At 40.6% G+C, this 24081-nt stretch overlaps 1 protein-coding gene across 1 annotated transcript in view; it reads right to left on the bottom strand.

Moving 5' to 3' along the window:
* Window positions 1-2542: 2542 nt before the first annotated feature.
* The window catches only part of LOC118721315 (sodium/hydrogen exchanger 9B1), a 46403-nt gene continuing 24864 nt past the window's right edge, over window positions 2543-24081 (bottom strand). Inside the window, 3 exon segments of the mRNA XM_036442200.2 lie at window positions 2543-2740; window positions 4736-4872; window positions 5637-5745. Coding sequence (XP_036298093.2) covers window positions 2543-2740; window positions 4736-4872; window positions 5637-5745 — 444 coding nt within the window.

Genomic DNA, 24081 nt, shown 5'->3' with positions numbered 1-24081 from the left:
AAGGAAATCCCCAATAGGCCTTGATCTCAGGCCAAGTCTAGGGACCCTTCCAGAGGGGTCCTGGATTGTGAGAGGGTGCAGGCCGGGCTGAGGGGACCTCCCCCAACCCCAGTGCACTGGACTTAAGTTTATAATTCTTTACCACTTTTGGCCTTGTGCATTCCTCCTTTGGTGACTCTAACACATACCAATAAGAAAATCTGAAACATTAATTGGATTTGATAAAATGAAGGCAATTAATTACATTATTAAGAGCAGTTTTAGTTAAGTGGGAGCAAAGAATGAAGTACAATTTCTATTAAAGCAGTTTGAGTAATAAGTAGTAAGATAGTGGACCATGATAAACTAAAGCTTTATCACAATAATACCAATTAAAAAACCCTTAAAAATGAGTATAAGCAGCAATGTGATTGGAAAAAAAAGAGATAAAGAGAATCACTACTTTTTGTGTATATTAGGCAAAGATAGCTTTTGTATATTGGATGTTTATTTACAGGAGGCTGACACCCACTAGCTCAAAGACCCCTGGTAGAAAACCAAACTTTATACATAAGTTGTTTTAAACATAGCCCAGACACATCCCCAGTAGGGGGTGTGCAAGAGGCAGCTGATCAATGACTCTCTCTCATCGATGTTTCCAACTCTCTATCTCTCTCCTTTCCTCTCTGTACAAAATCAATAAAATATATTAAAAAATATATGCATTTAAAAAAAATAAAAAATAAATAAATAGCCCAGATAAGCAGGCTTTTAGCCATTTAGAGCTTGCCTGCTTAACTTAAAACTATGCCCAAAGTCTGCTTGCCACAGACAAAATGAGCCTCGGGCTATAAAGATGCTAAGTTGCTGCTACCCTTTGGAATTTTCTGACCAAGCATTTCCCTGCCAGGCTGAATGCTGCAGTGTGACAACATACATAAGCCCCCGAGACACAAAACGCCCCCTCATGCTTCTCTACCCCAAGGGTTCCCTTGCCCCCTCCTGGATGGTGGCCCCCATGGCCTTAAGCCTCTGGATGGTCTCCCACTTAAGACTTCTGCAGACCTGGCAAAGCATTGCCCAAAGAGAGCTTGTGTGATAGTGCCACCTCGTGGCCATAGTTTTTTTTCTTGATCAGTCTTGAAATGTTCAAATTCACCTCCTTACATTACTCATAATAAAAGTAAAAACTCTCTAAGAAGATACACTGATCCTAAAATTGTAGGTACATAATAACACAAAGTTAATTAAACTACAGAAATTTAATTAGAAGGCAAAATTTTAGAGATAATTTACAAAAAGATAAATGGTTGCAATTCAATTTCAATACAAAATAGAAATAGAGGAATGTGTTTGGCACCCAAGGGATCCACTGGGAGATTGTTAGGTAACCTCTTCTTTAATTTTGATGGCTTGATTTAAGTAGACAAGTGCAGTTTGTGCATGGCATCCAACATTCATTGGAGGAGTAATGGTGACCTGGGCACAGACACCTCAGGGATGATGATCTGGGTTCATCCACCAGATAATTGACTGAGACTAGCAGAGGTGCTTGCTGAGGGTGAGAGGAATGTAGACCAGACAGCACATGGATAGCAAAGGAGGGAGATGATCAGTTGAGGGTGCAAGACCAGCTGCTGAGCTAAGGCACTGCAGTTCATTCCACTAATGTTCTTTCATAAATTTTCCCAGCAAAAGAAACCAACTAGAATCCTGGAGGAGCTTTTCTTAGATGCAGTGAAATCATATGAAGCAATAGACACAAATGGCACAAGGGGTGGACAGCAGTGTATTCTGTGGTGTATATAAAATGCCATCTTCAAGTGTTTTCTGTTGAGGGTCACAACCAAGTCCCTCAGATAAAAGGAACTGTGTTGCCCAAATTACACTTCCTCCCGAAGACAGTACACATCCAATGACTACTTGATGGGAGTTTATATTAATTGTTGCCAACAGACTATTAAGTAATAATGTTGTCAGTGAAAGAAAATGAAAACTTGAGTTAAATGAACTGCTGGGGAACTGGTGGTGAGCAGACAGAAATAATAATCATGTGGTCAGTGGGGGCCATTGAAATTCAGAGGTTACTCAAGCAAAAAACAACTGAAATAGGTGTCTATTTTGTATTAGGAAGCAATTCAGCCTGATGGATTACTTTAAATGTTCCAAGGGTGTTTACAGATTTATTTTATTCTTGAAATATGTAAATACTAAGAACACATTCTATTTTATATTTTTTAATTAAATTAACTTTATAATAATCATAGAAAAGCTCTGTAATCAAATCACATGTTTCTTCAGTCCTTGCTTCTGTGTAGTTTTCACATATTTTTATCTTTTATTTATTTATTTATATTTATTTTTACATGTTTTATTGATTTTTTTTTGCCCCCCTCCCTCCCTCTCACATATCCCCTCCCTCCCCAGAGTTTTATGTCCATTGGTTGTACTTATATGCATGTATACAAGTCCTTCGGTATTTTTATCTTTTAATTTTTGTCTCATGTAAGAAAATTCATTAGAAGAAGCAGGCATGACAAATGAACTTTTAATGAAGTGCTCATTATGACAATTTCTGTTTTATTTAGTTTGGATCATAGCGTGCAAGTAATCTGGGCCCCAGTATGTTAATAAGCAGAGCTCCATTTGGAGCTGTGATCAAGATAGCTAAAAATGCAATTGTCATCACATCCTTCGCATATCCTTCCAAGTGGGGTGAGCTGATTCTTGCAGTTTCTAGAGCCAGAGGACCTAACACAGCCTGCATTTGGGTGGTGGGTGGGTGGGGGAAGATGAGACATAATGAAAAATGTTAAGCAAAGTTAACATATAATAAAAGCAAATGACTGTTAAAATAAGCAAAACCTGGTACTAGGCTAGCGATTTTTAACCATTATGCTGCAATAATTTGTAAAACATGCAATACTTGACTATTTAGTCAGGGGCACTGATTTCTTTTCCCTTAGATTGTCAAATTAAAAAACATGACAACTGACAACACAATAGCTGTCCAATGTGAATGAATCAAAATTACAGCTATTCTTTTTTTGTCAAATTGGCAAAAAGGTAATACATTTTTTAGTGTGATACAGAATTTTAGTAATTAGTTTATGTAGATGAAAAAGGTTGAAAATAGCTGTACTAGACTATTAGAAAAGAGGTAAGACTTTAAAGTGCTGAGGGATTTTCATGAGTTATCATTAATGCTATATTCTTCTTAGAAAATATCTCTAGAGTAAGAGTGAAATAGTAACAAATGAGCATGCAGACATTTTAGGGAAGATTTTGTATTTTTGTCATCTCAGCTTTCCCCTATTTAAATATATATATTTTGAATGCTTGTATGACTCTCAAAACCTCTAGTTTTAACTGAACCACGGTTTTTGCTTATTTGCCTTTACCAAGTACCACTTGATTCTTGGCTGCAACAAGACAATCCAAATACGAAGGTTTCTTATGGTTCACTAGGATTTTGTTGATTATCCTACTTGGGAGGCAGTGTGATATAGTAAAACTGACAAGGAGTTTAGAATCTACAAACTGGGCACTGAGAGATTATGAACTAACTTGCCTAAGGTTATAGGCAAGTAATGTGGTATTCAAAACAGGCAGTCTGCTCTCTAACTAACTATGACATAGAGAATTTTGTTGCATGGAGGCTCACAAGCGTTTGTTTTGGAATAACAATGGAGAAAAGAATCTCAGGGAATCAAGATATTACGCAGCCAGGTAAAAAAGTCTAACAGTAGTAGTAATATAATACCTTGTTAGTAGGAGGGAGTATCATTGAATTAGAGGACAAACTACATCATTCATTCATTCATTGATTCTTGTAGGCATGTAAGGGTTATCTGTTGTGTGCTTTCTGCTTCCCCAGCACTGTGCTAAATGCTAGAGAAAAACAATGGAGGAAACCCTGGACATGGTTCCTATCCGTTCTGTGTGATCTAATGGGAAGATTCAGTCAGTAATCAAAAAATCATACAAAATGAATGTGTAATTAATAATAATATATGTACAATCATGTGTGGTGGAGGGGGTGGAAAGAGAAGATATATTTTAAAAAGAATCAATGTATCTCTATTTTAAAATCATAGTATTTAGCTCCACAATATTTAGCAATGTTCAGCCTACAATGTATCTCTATGACTATTCAGTCTGTAGGCTGATGCTCTAACCACTGAGAAAACTGGCTAAGGCAATTTTTTTTCCAGATATACTCTTATTTTATATTTTGGAATAATAGAAAACAATTTTTCATAAGTTAAGGAAGTAGTTAATTAAAATTTAACACTTTTTAATTTCAGAAGAATCGATTTTAAAACTGAGATTTTTAAAGATTACATTAATTTTAATGAATAGCTATGATTAATCAAGCATTTTAAAAATAAGACTAATAATGGTCCACATATTGTGATTGCACAAATAGCTATCATTTAGAATTTTTAATATTAAAATTTTCAATATTAAAATTATGAGAATGCCGGGACCGGTTTGGCTCAGTGGATAGAGCGTCGGCCTGGGGACTGAAAGGTCCCGGGTTCGATTCTGGTCATAGGGCATGTACCTTGGTTGTGGGCACATCCCCAGTAGGGGGTGTGCAAGAGGCAGCTGATCAATGATTCTCTCTCATTGATGTTCCTAACTCTCTATCCCTCTCTCTTCCTCTCTGTGAAAAATCAATAAAATATATTTTAAAAATAAATAAATAAATAAAATAAAATAAAATTATGAGAATGACTTAATATGTTCTTACCTGGACTGTAGCTTTGGGTATCCATGAGAAAGCAATAAATATTTTCTCCTTAAAATTAAAACCAGTAAAAGTCACCAAGAAAAATGTAGCAGAAATTCGAACCAATAAGGCCAAAAACAAACAAGCAATAGAAACACCTACAACAGATAAAAAAACAAATATAAATAACAAAATAGTTGGGAAGAAATGGTTTTTTGTCTAGAAATACAATCTGTAAAATTATTGAAAACTTTTTTTTTAAATATATTTTTTATTGATTTTTTACAGAGAGGAAGAGAGGGATAGAGAGTTAGAAACATCAATGAGAGAGAATCATTGATCAGCTGCCTCTTGCACACATCCCATTGGGGATGTGCCCGCAACCAAGGTACATGCCCTTGACCGGAATCGAACCTGGGACCTTTCAGTCTGCAGGCTGATGCTCTATCTACTGAGCCAAACCGGTTTCGGGCTATTGAAAACTGTTAAGACTATTGCCTCTTCCTGTCTTTATTTTTTAAGTAAATATAATAAAAAATACAAATATAATTGAGGCCTTTATGTAAAGCAGAAGTTGTTATCTGGTGGTGGAGATAACACAAAAAATAAATTGCATTTATTTATTTAATTCTGAGCTAACAGACTTCGAACTTTTACTACAAGTGAAAGTATCAAACAGGTGCTGATGGTATCTAATATTTCTCCTTGGGAAAAAAATTCTAATCTTCATTTCCTCAGGTCCCTTAGGGAAGATATGGGACTATCTTTGGTAACAAAGACCACACAGGGTAAAGAAGAACAAATGTATGTTACTGTCTCAACACAAGTTTCTGAAAAAGGCATTCAAAGACATATTATAAATAAAAATAAATATTATTCAATATTTTCAACTCATATTTTTTGTGCTTATAATCATTATTACCAATAGCATCTGATTTAAGAGCTGCAACAGATACTTCCAATCCAACCAAACCAAAAAGAAGGGGTTGAAAAATTTCCCATGCAAATGTAATAAGTTTTTGGACTCCAATCTAGAAAAGAGCAGTATATTTTTAGTTACTGTGGCACATAAAATAACTGCATTTCAGAAACAGAAAGTCTATTTTATTACATACAATTAAGATATTTATTTGTAGGAGGAATGTTAAACAATAAAACTTGAGTTGGTTCATTCTTTTACTCAAACACTTGGGTAGAATTTGACTAAAAGAAATACCAAAGCTACAGAATAAAAATATTTGGTAACTGTATCATGAAACACGTAAGGTCTTTGGAGGCCCAGACACATTCTGATGGTTCAGAAAGAGTCTATCATAGCTTTTGTTTGCAAGGCAACAGAATGGAGATAGAACTACATCAGACCCAATGAGAACATACTCAAGATCAAGAAAACAGTTTAGCTTTCAACATGAAAGTGAATCCCAATAGTCTTAAACTATGAGGGGGGGAAATTTGATAATCTGTTAGGCTGTTTTGGAAGGACCCATTTTGAAAACTTCAGTTATTTTTTTTCCCCCTTAAAGCCAAACCCAAAACATATAATTTTTTTAAAATTAATTTATTTTTAGAGAGAGAGAGGAAGGGAGGGAAAAATATTGACTTGTTGTTCTACTGCACTTATTGTTTCTCATATGTGCCCTGAACAGGGATCGACCCATAACTTAGGCATATCAGGAGGATGCTTGAACTACTGAGCTACTTGGTCAGGGCAAAACATATAGATTTTTCTTGGTTGCTTGACAGGCTTCCCTTTCTGGGAATGAATCTCTCCCAGTTCTATCTGCCAGTGATGTGGTTACAGCAAAGACCCTGTGGACATAACAGTGCTGGCTCTTCTCCAGGAACTTGGATGAAGAGTTTCAGCCTAATCTGAGTTCATCTTTTTATTTATTTTTTAAAAATATATATTTTATTTATTTTTTTTTTTTACAGAGAGGGAGAGGGATAGAAAGCTAGAAACATCGATGAGAGAGAAACATCAACCAGCTGCCTTCTGCACACCACTCACCAGGGATGTGCCCGCAACCAATGTACATGCCCTTGACGGGAATCGAACCCGTGACCTTTCTGTTCACAAACCGACGCTCTATCACTGAGTCAAACCGGCTTTGGCTGAGTTCATCTTTTTTAAATAGAAGATACATAACACTTTGATCTCCTTTGTTTGGGGCAGGAACTATCTAACTATTTCTTTTATGTCTGGATTTTCTGGTGGCCATTTATAGTAAGAGTGAAATTTAAAAGAGGGGAAAAAAAAACAAAAAACCCACCCACAATATTACTCTACCTTGCTTATAGCACATTTTTCTATTTGTTACTTTTCATCTTTACAGTTTATTTTCTTATTGTTAGATTTCCTTTATCACATAGAAAGATAATTCTAATATTTTCATTTTATTTAACTAGAGGCCTGGTACATGACAATTCATGCACTGGAGGGGGGTGTCCCTCGCCCAGCCTGACCCCTCACAGTCTGGGAGCCCTACGGGGTAGGGGGGAAGTGACCTGGTGATCAGGGGAGAGTGACACCCCATCACACCTTTGCTGCTGCCACTGCTGGCAGCACAAGCCTTAGTCAGACCTGGTTACCTAAGCCTCTGGTGGCTCTGGGTGGTTGGGCAGCCACCATCCGAAGCTTGCCTGCACCTCAGGTGTCAGCTAGGCGGCCACCATCCAAGGCTTGCCTATGCCTCAGGCTGGCCCTAGATGGTTGGGGACTGAGGAGACTGGGGGACTCTGGAGGCAGGCACGTGGAGCGGCTGGGCCTGCCTGGGAGCGGTGTGGCCTTGCCACATGCCTGCTGCCCTGGTGGGGATGAGGGGACTGGGCACTGCTATCTTGTGGCTGTGGGTGCCGCCATATTTGAGGGTATGACAGTCAATTGGCATGAATTCCCTCCTTATTGGCTGTGGGCATTGCCATCTTTTAAAAAATTATTTTAATTTTTTAAAAAATTTCTTTGATTATGGTATCACATAATTGTCCTCATCCCCCCATTCCCATCCCAAACCCCTCCTCATATATGCCCCCATTCCTCTGTTGTCCATGGCCACTGGTTAGGCTTATATGCATGCACACAAGTCCTTTGGTTGATCTCTCCCCCTTTCCCTCACCTTCCCCTCCCTTCCCTCTGAGGTTTGACAGTCTGATCGATGCTTCCCTGTCTCTGGGTCTGTTTTTGTTAATCAGTTTATGCTGTTCATTACTTTCCATAGATGTGTGAGATCATATGATACAAGAAATATACTTATTAAGAACCGAAAATGAGACAAGCCATAATGATTATGCTGAGAGGCAAATGAATCAGTCTGTAGTGAGTTTCTTTCTGGGCCAACAGTTCTTTTGAGACCCAATTTCAATGTTAAACAGTTCCTTATGTGTATATGTCAGCAATGGTATTTCACTTCTGGATGGTGGATAAACGGTGGTGCCCGACCATCTCTGGTTTGGTCCAGGCCATCCTTCAGTGATGCACAGCTGCTGTTTGCTAGTATGGCAAGGCATTGTTAGCATATTCCATCTCTGGAATGGGTGGTCAATTAGCATATAACCTCCTTATTGTCTGTGGGCACCACCATCTTTGTGACAGCGTGAGGGTCAATTAGCATATTCCCTCTTTATTAAATAGGATTATAATTTATTATTAACTATTTTTTAATAATTATAATTTTATTGGAATACTAAACAAAATGCCAGTATAACTTTTGGGTATGAAACTTCTCAAGCTGGAGAGACAAAATGGTGGAAGACTAGATGGATGGGTTCTGAGCCTTGTCCCAAAGCAGAGAGAGAGAGCAGCTGAGGGTCGTGCTGGGAGCAAGCTAAGAGACAGGCAAACTCCAGGAGAAGGTGGGGAGCTGCTGATCAGGGTGCCCCTGACAGGGAAGCACCCACGGTGGGGCTGGGTCCTCTCCTGGAGCTACTTACGGGCTTGGACAGGGAAATCTCGCCATCTTTAACAGAAAAGTGGATCTTGGAGGATCCAAGATGGCTGCTCAGGTAGACACCTAACCGCAGCAGCGCACAACAAATTTCAATGGAATACAACTAAAATGTAGAGTGGACATTACAGGTAGTTGACTGACTGAAAATTCTACAAGAAGGAAAGAGAAAACCAGAAGGAAAATCAGAGGAGCTGAAAAATCCTAAGGTACAGAGACATGCTGCGCGCATGCACGCATGGAGAGGATGCAGCCGGAGAGGAGGAGAAGGCTGGGTGCCTGCCTGGCGTTCCCTAGCAGGAAGGAAATAAAAACCCCGGCCTGGGCTGAACCCCAGAACCGGCAGCGCTGAGCCCGTTATGGGCCAGACCCTGGTGACCCAGGCTCGGGCAGGGGGAGATGGGGCTGTGAGGCGGAATCCCAGGGGAGCGGCAAAAAGCAGAGTCGTGCACATTGCGCGCAGAGGACGGAATGTTGACCCTGATGCTGGATTGCCCTGGTGTGAAGAAACAAAACCTCCGGCAGTGCTGAGCCCCACTCCCGACTGCTCTGAACCCCAGTTCTAGGCCAATCCCTGGGGATCCAGGCTCAAGAAGAGGGAGACTGGGCTGTGAGGTGGAGTTCTGGGGGAGCGGCGAAAGCGAGCCCCCGGAGTCACGCACATTGCGCGCAGAGGACAGTCTGTTGACTCTGATGCTAGATGCCCCTAGTGGGAAGGAGAAAAAAAGCTCCAGATTGGAGGAACGCGACGAGGAGCAGGAGCCCCTGCCGAACACAGACCAGCCGGGTGCCAGCAAGGAGCCGGGCAACGGGGCCCCTATGGGGGTGGGGGGGTGCCCCTGGGCCTTCGACCGCTGAGCGCGGGCAATGGAGCCGAGGCCGGGGGCTGCTTCCTGGGCGGCGCTGACCCAAGCAACAGGCTGAAGCAGCACAGGAGCCCACGGAGAACAAAGGGGTGCCACAGGCCAATCTGCTGAGCTCCCAGGACAAGGAGGAAGAAACTGAAGAAGTTTTCAATGTGAAGAAATCAAGTGAGAACAAAAGACAGTAAAATTACTTAAGAAAGAATACAAAGAAGATCTTGAAAAATCGAAGACTAAGTCAGAACTCAACTCAGCAGCCAACATTGCAACATAAAAGCTTTTTTTTTTTTAGTTTTTTTTTTTTTTAAAAGGACAGAATGTTGAACGGCGGCGGCCAGGCCTAGAGTGGCCAGGCACAAGGCAGTGGCAGCCGGGCCTGGAGTAGCAACAGCCAGGCCCCAGAGCAGCAGCAGTCAGAACCAGAGCAGCAACAGCCAGCCCTGGAGCAGCCAGACCTGGGGCAGTGGCAGCCAGGCCTGAGGCGGAGGCAGCCAAGCCCAGGGTGGCCAGTCCAGGAACACCCAGGCCCGGAGTGGCTGGGCCCGGAGAAGCCGGGCCCAGAGCAGCCGGGTCAGGAGCAGCCAGACCCAGAACATCAGCAGCCAAGCCCGGAGCATCCAGGCCGGGAGCTGCCAGGCTCGGAGCGGCCAGGCCCAGGGCAGCCGGGCCCAGAGCAGCCGGGTTGGGAGCAGCCAGGCACAGAGCAGCAGCAACCATGCTTGGAGCAGCCAGGTTGGGAGAGGCCAGGCCCGGAGGGGCTGGGCTGGAGCAGCCGGGTCCGGGTGCGGCCAGGCCCGGAGCAGCAGCAACCATGCCCGGAGCAGCCAGGTCGGGAGTGGCAGTGGCCAGACCCGGAGCAGCTGGTTGTGGAACAGACCAGAGCAACAGAGGCCAGGCCCGGAGCAACCAGGCCTGGAACAGCTCACTCCTCGCCTGCCTCCGCCCCAAAGCTGCTTCTCAGACATGGCTGGAAACTTTTGTGAGAACTTGAGGGTCTGCTGAATCAAGTGATGAAGGCTTAGATCTGGATGTGTTGAGTTAGTATAGCGCTGGAGTGTTGATCTGTGAGTGCCTTGGGTGGGGCCTGGATGAGGTTGGTTGATCTATTCAATATTTGGAAATGTCTTTTGTGTGAAGTGTATCCTTGGGCATGTGGAGGTATTATTGATTTGAGAAAATGCTATGTAACTGATTTACTATCTGAAAAATTTAAAGTTCTGAAAGTTTAAGGTCTCTTGCCAAAAAGAGGTTTTAAAGCTAACACCTTAATTTTAATGGAGAAAGGGAATGACAAGCCCTTTCCACCCAGAACAGGTAATCCAATTCCAACCAGCAGCTATGTTTAAACAATGTGTCCATTTACACTTGAATGACTACACCTTTTGATAGCCTAAGGGCAAGTTTACATGTAAACAAGTTTGCTCTCAATTCCCAGGGCAGAAAAAAAAAAGGTTTAAAATTATTAGATTTTAAAATTTATTCTTAGAAGTGTAAAAATTTATTAATTAAACAACAACAACAACAACAACAACAGAAAAAGGAGATTGAAAAACCTGATGAACAATAATAGCGGTTCATTGTAGTAGAGTCAGCGATATGGGAGGGGAATGGACTGACTGTTCTGGGGGAAAGGGAGGGAGGAAGAGACTGAACATAAACTGTGCACCTATGGATGAGGGAAATGGGGGGTGGGGAGGGGGTGGGGAGTGGGGTGGGAACCTGGTGGAAAGGGGAAGAAATGAGGAACCTTTGTAATAATATGAACAATAAAGATTGATTTAAAAAAGAAAAAAAAGTGGATCTTGTCAGAGGCCTGAATATCCACAACCGCAGCAACCACCAAGCAGCTGTGAGCCCCAGAAAGCCGGTCCAAGGTGGCGTGAACACTTGGACTCAAAGGAGCCCACCACCCCACGGCGAAAAGGTCAGATTTCGCGGAGATAGGGAGTCTCTATGAAGACAGAAGCCCGTGTGCACTGTGTGCGCAGTAGTGGAGGACTGAGGCGGTGTTTAAAAGGAGAAGCCCTGGGGTGTTGGGCTGGTGTATCCCCTTATTGTGGAACGAGATCCTAATAGGGAAGATATCTAAAGAAAAACACATTTTGATCTGACGCGGAGGAATATCCGAAGAATAAAGGGGAGTGCAGTCGGCTCAGACTTGTACCCCAGCCTCCACAGATCAGTGTCACAGAGAGAGAGAGAGAAAAAAAAGGAGCTAGAGAGGCTTTAGAGCCCTGGAAGTCAATCCAGAAACACTGCCAACCAGAGGCTAAATTACAAACTGACCCTAGTGTAATAAAAAATCAAAGCAAGGCCTGCTTAAAAATCAGGACCAGATTACAACAATGATGAGCCGTGAAATGCAGGGAAGTGCAATACTGTCCAGACTGGGAAACAGGTATGCCAAACAGAACGAAAGAGGAAGTTAATGACCTTTACTACTGCACATTTTATTTAATTTTTTAATTTTTGTTTTTATTTCCATTATTTGCAATATCTACTCAAGAAACTATTTTTTTCTTTTGTCCTCACTTGATTTTACCTTTCTGATTAATACATTTTTATTTGTAATTAGGATTATTACTACTACTATTTTACCTTTTTATATTATTTACTTTTGTTTATTTTTATTATTTTTTAAGTGCCATATTATTTGCTCTTTATTTTACTTGAAGATTAGTGTTCTATAGTCTATTTTTATCTTTCCTTCACCAACGTTTTATTCTATTTTAACCCTACCTTTATGCCATCACTCTCTTCCTAACCTTTCCCACTTTGGTGTCCTGTTTATCTTAACCCTTTCCTGCTCTAGATTTTGCCTATTCTTTCTGTTTACCACTTGCTAAAATTTCACCCTCCTTGTGTATATCTAATTTCCAACCTCCTGCTCCAAGCACATACACAACTTCACTTTTTGCTGTCAAAAAACCCCCCAAAAAACAAAAAACACAACAAAAAAACAAAAAACACAACAAAAAACAAAAAGTCTCTCTATCCTTTTGTAGTTGTATGTTGAATGTTAACTATATTGAAGTTTTATGCTTTTTTGTGAGATTGTTTTTGCTTATTCTTTTTGTTTGATTGTATGTTTTTGTTAGCTGTGTTTTAGTTAGTTTTTACTTCTGCTTTCCCTTTCCTTGCTTGATATTAGTTGGTGATGTAAGTTGTATTAATCTCCAAATACTTTTTGCTGGCATTTGCTGTGATTAAAGGTTGTTCTATTGGAGTTTCCTTTGTATATATAGTATCATTCTAGTTCCTCTCTTTTTTTCTTTCTCCTCCTAACTTCATTTTGCCCCTCCTTTTTTCTTTCTTTTTCTGTTCTATCTCTCCTACCCCCCAATTTCCCTTTCTTTAATGGTCACCTTTTTGGAGGTTAATATCGCAAACACATTTCTGTTAAGTGCCTTGTGTACTGTACCTGGTTGTGTTGTATTTTGTGCCTTTAAATCAACACAGGAGAGATAGAACTACATAACCAGACATCCTGAAAAGAGAGATCATGGGGAGGCAAAGAAACAGCCCGCATATGAAAGAAAAGCAGGCATCACCAGAAAAGGAAGTAAACGAGTTTAGAAGCTAGCAACTTACCAGAGCAAGAATTCAGAGTAATGACATAAGATGGCTAAAAAGAATGGAAGACAAATTTGACAATATGAGTAAGAACAAAAAGGAAATGAAGAAGAACCAAGAGGAAATTAAGATGAACCAAGAAGAAATGAAAAATGACATTGCTACTGTAAAGAACTCAATAGAAAGCATCAAAAGTAGACTAGAAGAAGCAGAGGATCGAATCAGTGAGCTAGAAGACAAGATGGAAAAAAATACCCAATTAGAGCAGCTTCTGGGAAAAATAATTAAAAAGCAGGAGGAGAGCCTAAGGGAATATAGAGACAATATAAAACAAAACAATATTAGAATAATAGGGGTTCAAAAAGGAAAGGAAACTGAGGAAGGCATAAAAAACCTGTTTCAAGAAATAATGACCGGGAGAAACCAAGATGGCGGCATAAGTAAATACCTAACTGCAGCCTTACATAACAATTTCACTAAAATACAACTAAAATACAAAATGGACATTACCCAGAACTACAGGAAAATCAACTGACTGGAAATTCTACAACTAGAAGAAAAAAGAAAACCAGAAGGAAAATCAGAGGAGCTGTAAAAGCCTAAGGTATGAAGACACATTGTGTACTAGGAGAGAATGGAGCCGGAGAGGAGGGGGAGGCTGAGTGCCTGGCTGGCATTCCCTAGTGGGAAGGAGATAAAAGCTCTGGACTGTGCTGAGCCCCAGTTCCGACAGCACTGAACCCCAGTTCTGGGTGAGACCCTGGGGACCCGGACATATAAGGAGGGAGTCTGGGCTATAAAGAGGAATCCCAGGGGAGCGGCAAAAGGCAGTCCCGGAGGTGCACACATTATGCACAGAGGATGGACTGTTGACTCTGCTGTTAGACTGCCCTAGAGGGAAGGAGACAAAAGCTCCGGAATGTGTGAGCTCCAGTTCCGATTGCATTGAACCCCAGTTCTAGGCCAGACCCTGGGGACCCAGGCTAATACAGAGGGAGCTGGGCTGTAAGGTGGAAACTCAGGGGAGCAGTGAAAGGAAGTCCCGGAGGCGCACACATTGAGTGCAGAGAACGGATGGTTGACTGTGCCTCTGGATTGCCCTAGCGGGAAGGAGACAAAAGCTTCAAACTGCTCTGAACCCCACATCCAACTGAACTGAACTGTCATTCCGGGCTCATTGGGGGAGAGACTAGACTATTCGGCAGTGGGTGAAACTCAAGGGCACCTTTCTCTCAGAGGTGCTTATAGTGAGTACCGAGGACCCTGAGGATCACTGAGACTCAGGAACCTCATATGGCGGGGCTGATGGAAGCCAAGGCTGTAGGCTCCACCCTAAAACTCCGCCCCATCCAAGCTGAGCACAGAGACTTTTAGGGGTACCAACTCAGGGAAGCTGCGAAAATGCCGAGATAAGGAAACAGATCACAAATGAAAGAAATTGAGGACAAAACGCGACTGGTTATAGAGTTCAAAACCACACTTATAAGGTTTTTCAAGAATTTTCTAGAAAAGGCCGATAAAATAATGAGACCTATGAGGATATGAAAAGGGATCAATTAGAAATAAAGAATACATTGTCTGAAATAAAAAATATTATACAGAGTCCTAAAAACAGAATGGAAGATCGCAAGTATCAAGTCAAAGATTTGGAACATAAAGAGCCAGAAGACACTCCTCTGCAGAAGCAAGAAGACAAGAGAATCCAGAAAGTTGAAGATAATGTAAGAAATCTCTGGGACAACTTCAAGCGAACCAACATCAGAATTATGGGGGTCCCAGAAGATGAGAGAGAGCAAGATATTGAAAACATACTGGAAAAAATAGTGACAGAAAACTTCCCCCACCTGGTGGAAAGAAATAGACATACAAGTCTAGGAAGCGCATAGAACCCCAAACAAAAGGAATCCAAAGAGGACCACACCAAGACACATCATAATTAAAATTCCAAGAGCAAAAGACAAAGAGAGAATATTAAAAGCAGCAAGAGCAAAGCAGGTAGTTACCTATAAAGGAGCACCTATACAATTGTCAGCTGATTTCTCAACAGAAACCATGCAGGCCAGATGGGAATGGCAAGAAATATTCAACGTGATGAATAGCAAGAACCCAAAGCCAAAAATATTCTACCCAGCAAAGCTATCACCCAGAATCGAAGGCCAGATAAAGAGCTTCACAAATTAAAAAAAAAGCTAAAGGAGTTCATCACCTCCAAACCAGAATTATATGAATTGCTGAAGGGGGTCCTTTAGGAAGAGGAAGAAAATAAAGATAAAAATTATGAACAACAAATATGTAACTATCAGCAAGTGAATCTAAAAACCAAAAAAAATCAAAAAAAAAATCTGATGAACAATATTAACTTGAATATAATAGAATCAGAGGTATGAAAGGGGAGTGAACTGACAATTCTCAGGGGAAAGAGGAGTGGGGTGATGCAGGAAGAAACTGAACATAAACTGTGCACCTATGGATGAGGACAATGGGGGGTGGGGAAAGGGCAGAGGATGGATTGGGAACCTGGTGGAGGGGAGCAATGGAGGGGGAAAAATGAGGAACATTTGTAATAAATGAACAATAAAGATTTATTTAAAAAAATAAAGTTCACACTTTTTTCTTTAAAAAAAAATGACAGAAAACTTTCCTGAGATAGAGAAGAAACAACCCACAAAAATACAAGAAGCTTGTAGAGTCTCAAGCAAAATGAATCCCAAAAGACTGATGACAAAACACATTATAATTAAATTGGCAAACACCAACGACAAAGCAAGAATCTTAAAAGCAGCCAGAGAGAGACAGAAAGTTACATATAAAGGAACTCCCATCAGACTAGCAATTGATTTCTCCACAGAAACTCATCAGGCCAGAGATAATGGGATGAAATATACAAATATGCAAAGGAAGGGTCTGAATCCAAGAATACTGTACCCAGCAAGGCTATCAATAAAAATTGAAGGTGAAATCAGGAACTTCACAGACAAAAAAAGACTAAAGGAATTTATCACCAGCAAACCAACAATGCAAGAAATGCTAAAGGGTCTACTGTAAAAATAAAAAAGAAATAGGAAGCGAAAAAGGAGCACAGGAATATAGAATAAAAATGGTGTCAAATAAGTGCCTATCAATAATAACTTTAAATGTAAATAGATTAAATGCTCCCATCAAAAGACATAGGGTATCAGATTGGATAAGAAAACAAGACCCATATATCTGCTGTCTATAAGAAACCCATTTCAGAAAAAAAGACACACATAGACTGAGGGTGAAGGGATGGAAAAAGGTTTTCCAGGCGAAAGTTAATGAAAAAAAAGCTGAGGTAGCAATACTCATATCTGACAAATTAGATCTCAAAGTGAAGGACATAACAAAAGATAATGAAGGCCACTCTGTAATACTAAAGGGAGCAATCCAACAAGAAGAAATAACCCTGGTAAACATATATGCACCAAATACAGGAGCACCCAAATACACTGAAAAAAAAAAAAAAACTGCTGGAGGACATTAAGGGAGAGATTAATAGCAATACAATCATAATTGGAGAATTTAATACCCCACTATCACCTTTGAACAAATCATCTAAACAAAAAATCAGCAAAGAAACATCAATCCTAAATGACTCACTAGTCCAGATGGAATTAATTGACATCTTCAGAACATTCCACCCCAAAGCCAAAGAATATACATTGTTCTCAAGTGCACATGGGTCATTTTCAAAGACAGACCACATGTTGGGACATAGGCAAAGTTTCTTCAAATTCAAGAAGACAGAAATCATATCAAGCATCTTCTCAGATCATATTGGCATAAAATTAGAAATCAACTACCATAAAAATAATCCAAAGAAATCAAACATATTGAGACTAAATAGCATGCTATTAAACAAGGACTGAGTTACCAGAGAAATCAAGGAAGAAATTAAAAACATCCTGGCAACAAATCACAATGAAAACACAACAATCCAAAATCTATGGGACACAGCAAAAGCAGTTTTGAGAGGGAAGTTCGTATCTCTACAAGTCTATTGCAAAAAAACAAGAAAAAATGGTAACAAATTATCTAACTCTGAGTTAGAAAAAGAACAAGGAAAGCCCAGTGTAAGCAGAAGGAAGGAAATAATAAAAATCAGAGCGGAGATAAATGACACAGAGACCAAAGAAACAATATAAAAAATCAACAAAACCAAGAGCTGGTTCTTTGAAAGGATAAACAAGATTGATGAACCTCTAGCCAGGCTAACCAAGAAACAAAGAGAGAGGACCCAAGTAAACAAAATCAGAAACGAAAGAGGTGAAATAACAACAGACCTGGTCGACATATAAAGTATTGTTACAAACTACTATGAACAATTCTATTCCAACAAACTGAACAACCTGGAGGGAATGGACATATTCCTAGAAAAATAGAACCTTCCAAATCTCAAGAAGAGTCTAAAAATCTCAATAGGCCAGTAACTATGGAAGAAATTGAAGCAGTCATCAAAAAGCTTCCAGCAAACAAAAGCCCGGGACCAGATGGCTTCATAGGAGAGTTTTACCAAACATTCAAGGAAAAACTAAAACCTATCTTCATCAGACTATTCCAAAAACAAGAGGAAGGAACACTTCCAAACTCCTTCTATAAAGCCAGCATCACCCTAATACCAAAACCAGATAAAGACAATACAATGAAAGAGAATTACAGGCCAATATCCCTCATGAACATAGATGCCAAAATCCTCAACAAAATTCTAGCAAATCAGCTCCAGCAGTACATCAGAAAGATCATACACCATGATCAAATAAGATTTATTCTGGGAATGCAAGGGTGGTACAATATCCGCAAATCAGTAAACGTGATACATCACATAAACAAATTGAGAGGAAAAAAATCATATAGTCATATCAATTGATGCAGAAAAATCATTTGATAGAATCAAACACCCTTTCCTGATAAAAACTCTCAACAAGATGGGAATAGAAGGATCATACCTCAACATAATAAAAGTTATATATGATAAACTCACAGCAAACATCATACTCAATGGGCAAAAACGAAAACCATTCACTCTAAGAACAGGAACAAGACAGGGATGGCCACTCTCACCACTCCTGTTTGACATAGTACTGGAAGTACTAGCCATTGAAATTAGACAGGAAGAAGAAATGAAAGGCATCCAAATTGGAAAAGAAGAAATAAAACTGTCCTTATTTGCAGATGACATGATATTGTATTTAAAAAAACAAAAGGACTCCATCAAAAAACTAATACACTTAATAAATGAATTTGGCAATGTAGCAGGATACAAAATTAATGCCAAGAAATCTATGGCATTTCTATACACCAATAGTGAACTTACAGAAACAGAGACAAAAAAAGCAATCCCATTTATCATCGCACCAAAAAAATTAAGATACCTAGGAATAAACTTAACTAAGGAGGTAAAAGACCTATACATGGAAAACTACTCGACACTGAAAAAAGAGATAAGAGGAAGATGTAAACAGATGGAAGAACATACCATATTCATGGATTGGTAGAATCAACATCATCAAAATACTCCCCAAAGCAAGTTATAGGTTCAATGTACTCCCCATTAAAATACCAATGGCATATTTCACAGACCTAGAAAGGACTCTCCAATAATTCATCTGGAATAAAAAAAGATCTAATAGCCACAGCAATCCTGAGAACGAATAAAGTAGGAGGTATCTCAATACCGGATTTCAAGCTGTATTACAAAGCCACTGTTCTCAAAACAGCCTGGTACTGGCACAAGAACAGACATACAGATCAGTGGAATAGAATAGAGAATCCAGATATCAACCCAAATCACTATGCTCAATTAATATTTGACAAAGGAGGCATGAACATACAATGAAGTCAAGACAGTCTCTTCAATAAATTGTGTTGGGAAAATTGGACAGATACATGCAAAAGAATGAAACAAGATCACCAACTTACACCATACACAAAAAGAAACTCAAAATGGATACAGGACATAAGATGGGAAACCATAAAAATACTAGAGGCATCCACAGGAAGTGAAATCTCAGACATATGCCAAAAGAACTTCTTCACTGAAACTGCCCCTAGAGCAATGGAAGTTAAAGAGAAAATAAACAAATGGGACTACATCAAAATAAAAAGCTTTTGCACAGCAAAAGAAACCATCAACAAAACAACAAGAAAGCCCACTGTATGGGAGAACATATTTGCAAATGTTATCACTGATAAAGGCTTAATCTCCAATATCTACAGACAGCTTATATAACTTTTTTATTTTTTTATTTTTAATTTTTATTTTTTTAGATTTTTTTCTTTATTGTTCATATTGTATTATTACAGATGTTCCTCTTCCCCCCCAACCTCGCCCCCCCGTTGCTCCCCTCCACCAGGTTCCCACCCCACCCTCTGCCCTTTCCCCACCCATCATTGTCCTCATCCATAGGTGCACAGTTTATGTTCAGTCTCTTCCTACTCCCCCATCTCCCCTTTTCCCTGAGAATTGTCAGTTCACTCCCTTTCCATACCTCTGATTCTATTATATTCAAGTTAATATTGTTCATCAGATTTTTTTTTGATTTTTTTTGGTTTTTAGATTCACTTGTTGATAGTTACATATTTGTTGTTCATAATTTTTATCTTTATTTACTTTCTCTTCCAAAAGAACCCCCTTCAGCAATTCATATAATTCTGGTTTGGTGGTGATGAACTCCTTTAGCTTTTCTTTATTGGTGAAGCTCTTTATCTGGCCTTCAATTCTGAGTGATAGCTTTGCTGGGTAGATTATTTTTGGCCGTAGATTACTATACATCATGTTGAATATTTCTTGCCATTCCCATCTGGCCTGCATGGTTTCTGTTGAGAAATCAGCTGACAATTGTATAGGTGCTCCTTTATAGGTAACTACCTGCTTTGCTCTTGCTGCTTTTAATATTCTCTCTTTGTCTTTTGCTCTTGGAATTTTAATTATGATGTGTCTTGGTGTGGTCCTCTTTGGATTCCTTTTGTTTGGGATTCTGTGTGCTTCCTAGACTTGTAAGTCTAATTCTTTCACCAGGTGGGGGAAGTTTTCTATCACTATTTCTTTCAGTATGTTTTCGATATCTTGCTCTCTCTCATCTTCTGGGACCCCCATAATTCTGATGTTGGTTTGCTTGAAGTTGTCCCAGAGGTTTCTTACATTATCTTCAATTTTCTGGATTCTCTTGTCTTCTTGCTTCTGCAGAGGAGTGTCTTCTGGCTCTTTATGTTCCAAATCTTTGACTTGATACTTGCGATCTTCCATTCTGTTTTTAGGACTCTGTATAATATTTTTTATTTCAGACAATGTATTCTTTATTTTTTGTTGATCCCTTATTATTTCTTGTTAATCCCTTATTATTTCTTGTTGACCCCTTATTATTTCTAGTTGATCCCTTTTCATATCCTCATAGGTCTCCTTTATTTTATCAGCCTTTTCTAGGAGATTCTTGAACAACCTTATAAGTGTGGTTTTGAACTCTATATCCAGTTGCTTTTTGTCCTCCATTTCTTTCATCTGTGATCTATTTCCTTGTCTCGGCATTTTCGCAGCTTCCCTGATGGGGCGGAGTTTCAGGGTGGAGCCTACAACCTTGGCTTCCATCAGCCACGTCAGCCACACCCTATGCGGCTCCTGAGTCTCAGTGTTCCTTAGTGTTCTTCGGTACTCGCTGCAAGCACCTCTGAGAGTGAGGTCCCCTTGAGTTTCGCCTGCTACCAAACAGTCTAGTCTCTCCCCCAATGAGCCCGGAATTGGGGTTCAGTTCAGTTGGAAGTGGGGTTCAGAGCAGTCTGTGGCTTTTGTCTCCTTCCCACCAGGGCAATCCCACGGCAGAGCCAACCGTCCCTTCTCTGCGCAAAATGTGCACGCCTCCAGGGTCTCTGCCTTTTGCCGCTCCCCTGGGGTTCCGCCTTAAACCCCAGCTCCCTCTGTATGAGCCTGGGTCCCTGGGGTCTGGCCTAGAACTAGGGTTCAGAGCAGTCGGAACTGAGGCTCAGCACAGTCCGGAGCTTTTGTCTCCTTCCCGCTAGGGCAATCTAGCAGCAGAGTCAATAGTCCATCCTCTGTGCACAATGTGCACGCCTCAGGGGTCTCTGCCTTTCGCCGTTCCCCTGGGATTCCGCCTGATAGCCCAGGCTCCCTCTGTTTGAGCCTGGGTCCCCAAGGTCTGGCCTAGAACTGGAGTGCAGCGCTGTCGGGTCTGGGTTTCAGTACAGTCTGGAGCTTTTATCTCCTTCCCGCTTGGGAATGCCAGCCAGGCATTCAGCCGCCCCCTCCTCGCCGGCTCTGATCTCTCTGCGTGCGTGCAGGGTGTCTCAGTATCTTAGGCTTTTACAGCTCCTCCGCTTTTCCTTCTGGTTTTCTCCTTGCTTCTCGTTGTAGAATTTCCAGTCAGTCGACTTTCCTGTAGTTCTGGGTAATGTCCATTTTATATTTTAGTTGTATTTTATTGAATTTGTTGTGTGTGGCTGCGGTTAAGTGTTTACCTGTGCAGCCATCTTGGATTCTCTTACAAGCAGCTTATATAACATAATAAAAGGAAGGTAAATGACCCAATTAAAAAATGGACAATGGATCTAAATAGAATATTTTCAAAAGAAGACAGAAGGAAGGCCAAGAGACACATGAAAACCTGCTCAGAGTCACTAATTATCCAAGAGATGCAAATCAAAACAACAATGCGGTACCATTTCACACCTAGTCAGATTTGGCTATCATCAACAAATCAGCAAACGACAAGTACTGACGATGATGTGTAGAAAAAGGAACCCTTGTGCACTGCTGGTGGGAATGCAGACTGGTGCAACCACTGTAGAACAGTATGGAGTTTCCTCAAAAAACTGAAAATGGAACTCCCATTTGACCTAGGAATCCCACTTCTAGGAATATATCATAAGAAACTAGAAACACCAATCAAAAGGAAATATGCACCCCCATGTTCATAGCAGCACAATTTATAATAGCTAGGATTTGGAAACAGCTTAGGTGCCTGTCAGCAGATGATTGGATCAAAAAACTATGGTACATCTACACAACAGAATACTATGCTGCCATTAAAAAGAAGGAATTCTTTTCTTTTCTTTTCTTTTAAATATATTTTATTGAGTTTTTACAGAGAGGAAAGGAAAGGAGAGGGATAGAAAGCTAGAAACATCGATGAGAAAGAAACATCAACCAGCTACCTCTTGCACACTCCCTACTGGAAATATGCCCACAACCAATGTACATGCCCTTGACCGGAGTCGAACCTGGGACCTTTCAGTCTGCAAACCGATGCTCTATCCACTGAGCAAACTGGTTTTGGCAGAAGGAATTCTTTTCATTTGCAGCGACCTGGATGAAATTGGAGAACATTATGCTGAGTGAAATAAGCCAGTCAATGAAAGAAAAACACCACATGTTCTCACTCATTTATGGATAATAAAGAACATTATAAACTGATGAACAAAAGGATAGATACAGAGACAATAAAAGAAACAGACTGTCAAATTATAGCGGGGAAGGTAGGGAGATCTGGGGGAGATAAGAGATCAACAAAAGGACTTGTATGCATGCATATATTGATAAGTATAACCAATGGATGCAAAACTCTGGGGAGGGAGGGCATGTATGACTGGGGGTGGGGTGGGGATTGGTAAGGTATGTATACATATAATAGCTTAAAAAAATGAGAGGGGGAGAAAAAAAAGAAACTTCTCAAGCTGATTCAAAAATTTTTCTAAAATTCAGGAATGGCCAAGAAGTATTTTAAAAATAAATTCAATGAGAGAAAATCTATATTAGATTTTGAGACATAAAACTATGACCTATGATTTAAAATAGACTTATTATTGCTATACCACATGTGTCAAACACAAGGCCCGCGGGCCAAATCCGTCCCTCCAGGCCTTGCAATGTGGCCCACACCGCGCTGTCATCACTGCACTCCGCTGCGTTTCCATCACAATGACAGTTTATGACTGTTCAGTAAACCATTCGGCCCGCGATTTAGGCTGGATTTTAGATTTTGGCCCCTTCTCTGATTGAGTTCGACACCCCTATGCTATACTATTGACTATATTCCTTGTGCTGTATTATATCAGTGTGATTTATCTATATATATATAAAGACCCAGAGTCCACAATGACCGAAGGCTTGACCAACCAAAGTCAGTGCTGGGTTGCAGTGGTGACCCAGCACTGATTGCCACTGCTGTGGGCGCCCAGACCAGCATTGACTGCCAAGGGGGCTGTGAATCAGGCCCAGAGAGAGGTCTGAAGAGAGAAGGGTCTGATCCATAGCCTTGGTTAATCTGCACTTGCCTCTCTCTTTCGCTCTGGGCCTGGCCAGCAGCCATGCCTCTCTTTCTCTTGGGTCTCTGCTGGGCTGCTGATCAGCTCTGTCTCTCTGATCAGGCCTATTGATATTGATAGGCCTGGAGACACTGACTGGCATAGGAACTGACCAATCAGAACCAAATCTGGGTGAAGTATAAGGAGCCAATGGCTTCCTAGAAGGCAGAGCTTTTGATGCTGACTGGCATAGAAACTTACCAATCAGAACCTAATCTGGGTGAACTGTGAAGGCAGAATCTTAGGCTGGGTCTGAAGAAAGGTTTTAAGGGCAACAGTTATTTGGTGTAAGATGTAAGAAAGCGGTTCAATTTTTTAATGACTAGTTGGCAGTATAGTGCATACAGTTGGCTATCAATGCAGATATGGGGATTATGTATTTTAGTCTGCTAAGAGCATCTCCTCCTGATGAAAAAGGTTTTTCCCCACCCCATTTAAGCAATCTCATCCTATGTAATTTATCTATACTAATAAAAGGGTAATATGCTAATTAGACCAGGTCGACTGGCCATCTTCCGGATGTCCAACTTCCTTCCATACAAAGCCATGGTGGTGGGGGCCAAAACAGAGGCTATCAGGGATGATCAGATTAGCAGGGGATGGCAGTTGGGGGTAAGATCAGGCCTACAAAGTATGGCAGTTAGGGGCGATCAGGCAG

The sequence above is a fragment of the Pipistrellus kuhlii genome, unplaced genomic scaffold (assembly GCF_014108245.1).
Source record: "Pipistrellus kuhlii isolate mPipKuh1 unplaced genomic scaffold, mPipKuh1.p scaffold_m20_p_1, whole genome shotgun sequence".
Taxonomy (NCBI): Eukaryota; Metazoa; Chordata; class Mammalia; order Chiroptera; family Vespertilionidae; genus Pipistrellus; species Pipistrellus kuhlii.
This window is presented reverse-complemented; position numbering and strand designations above follow the sequence as displayed.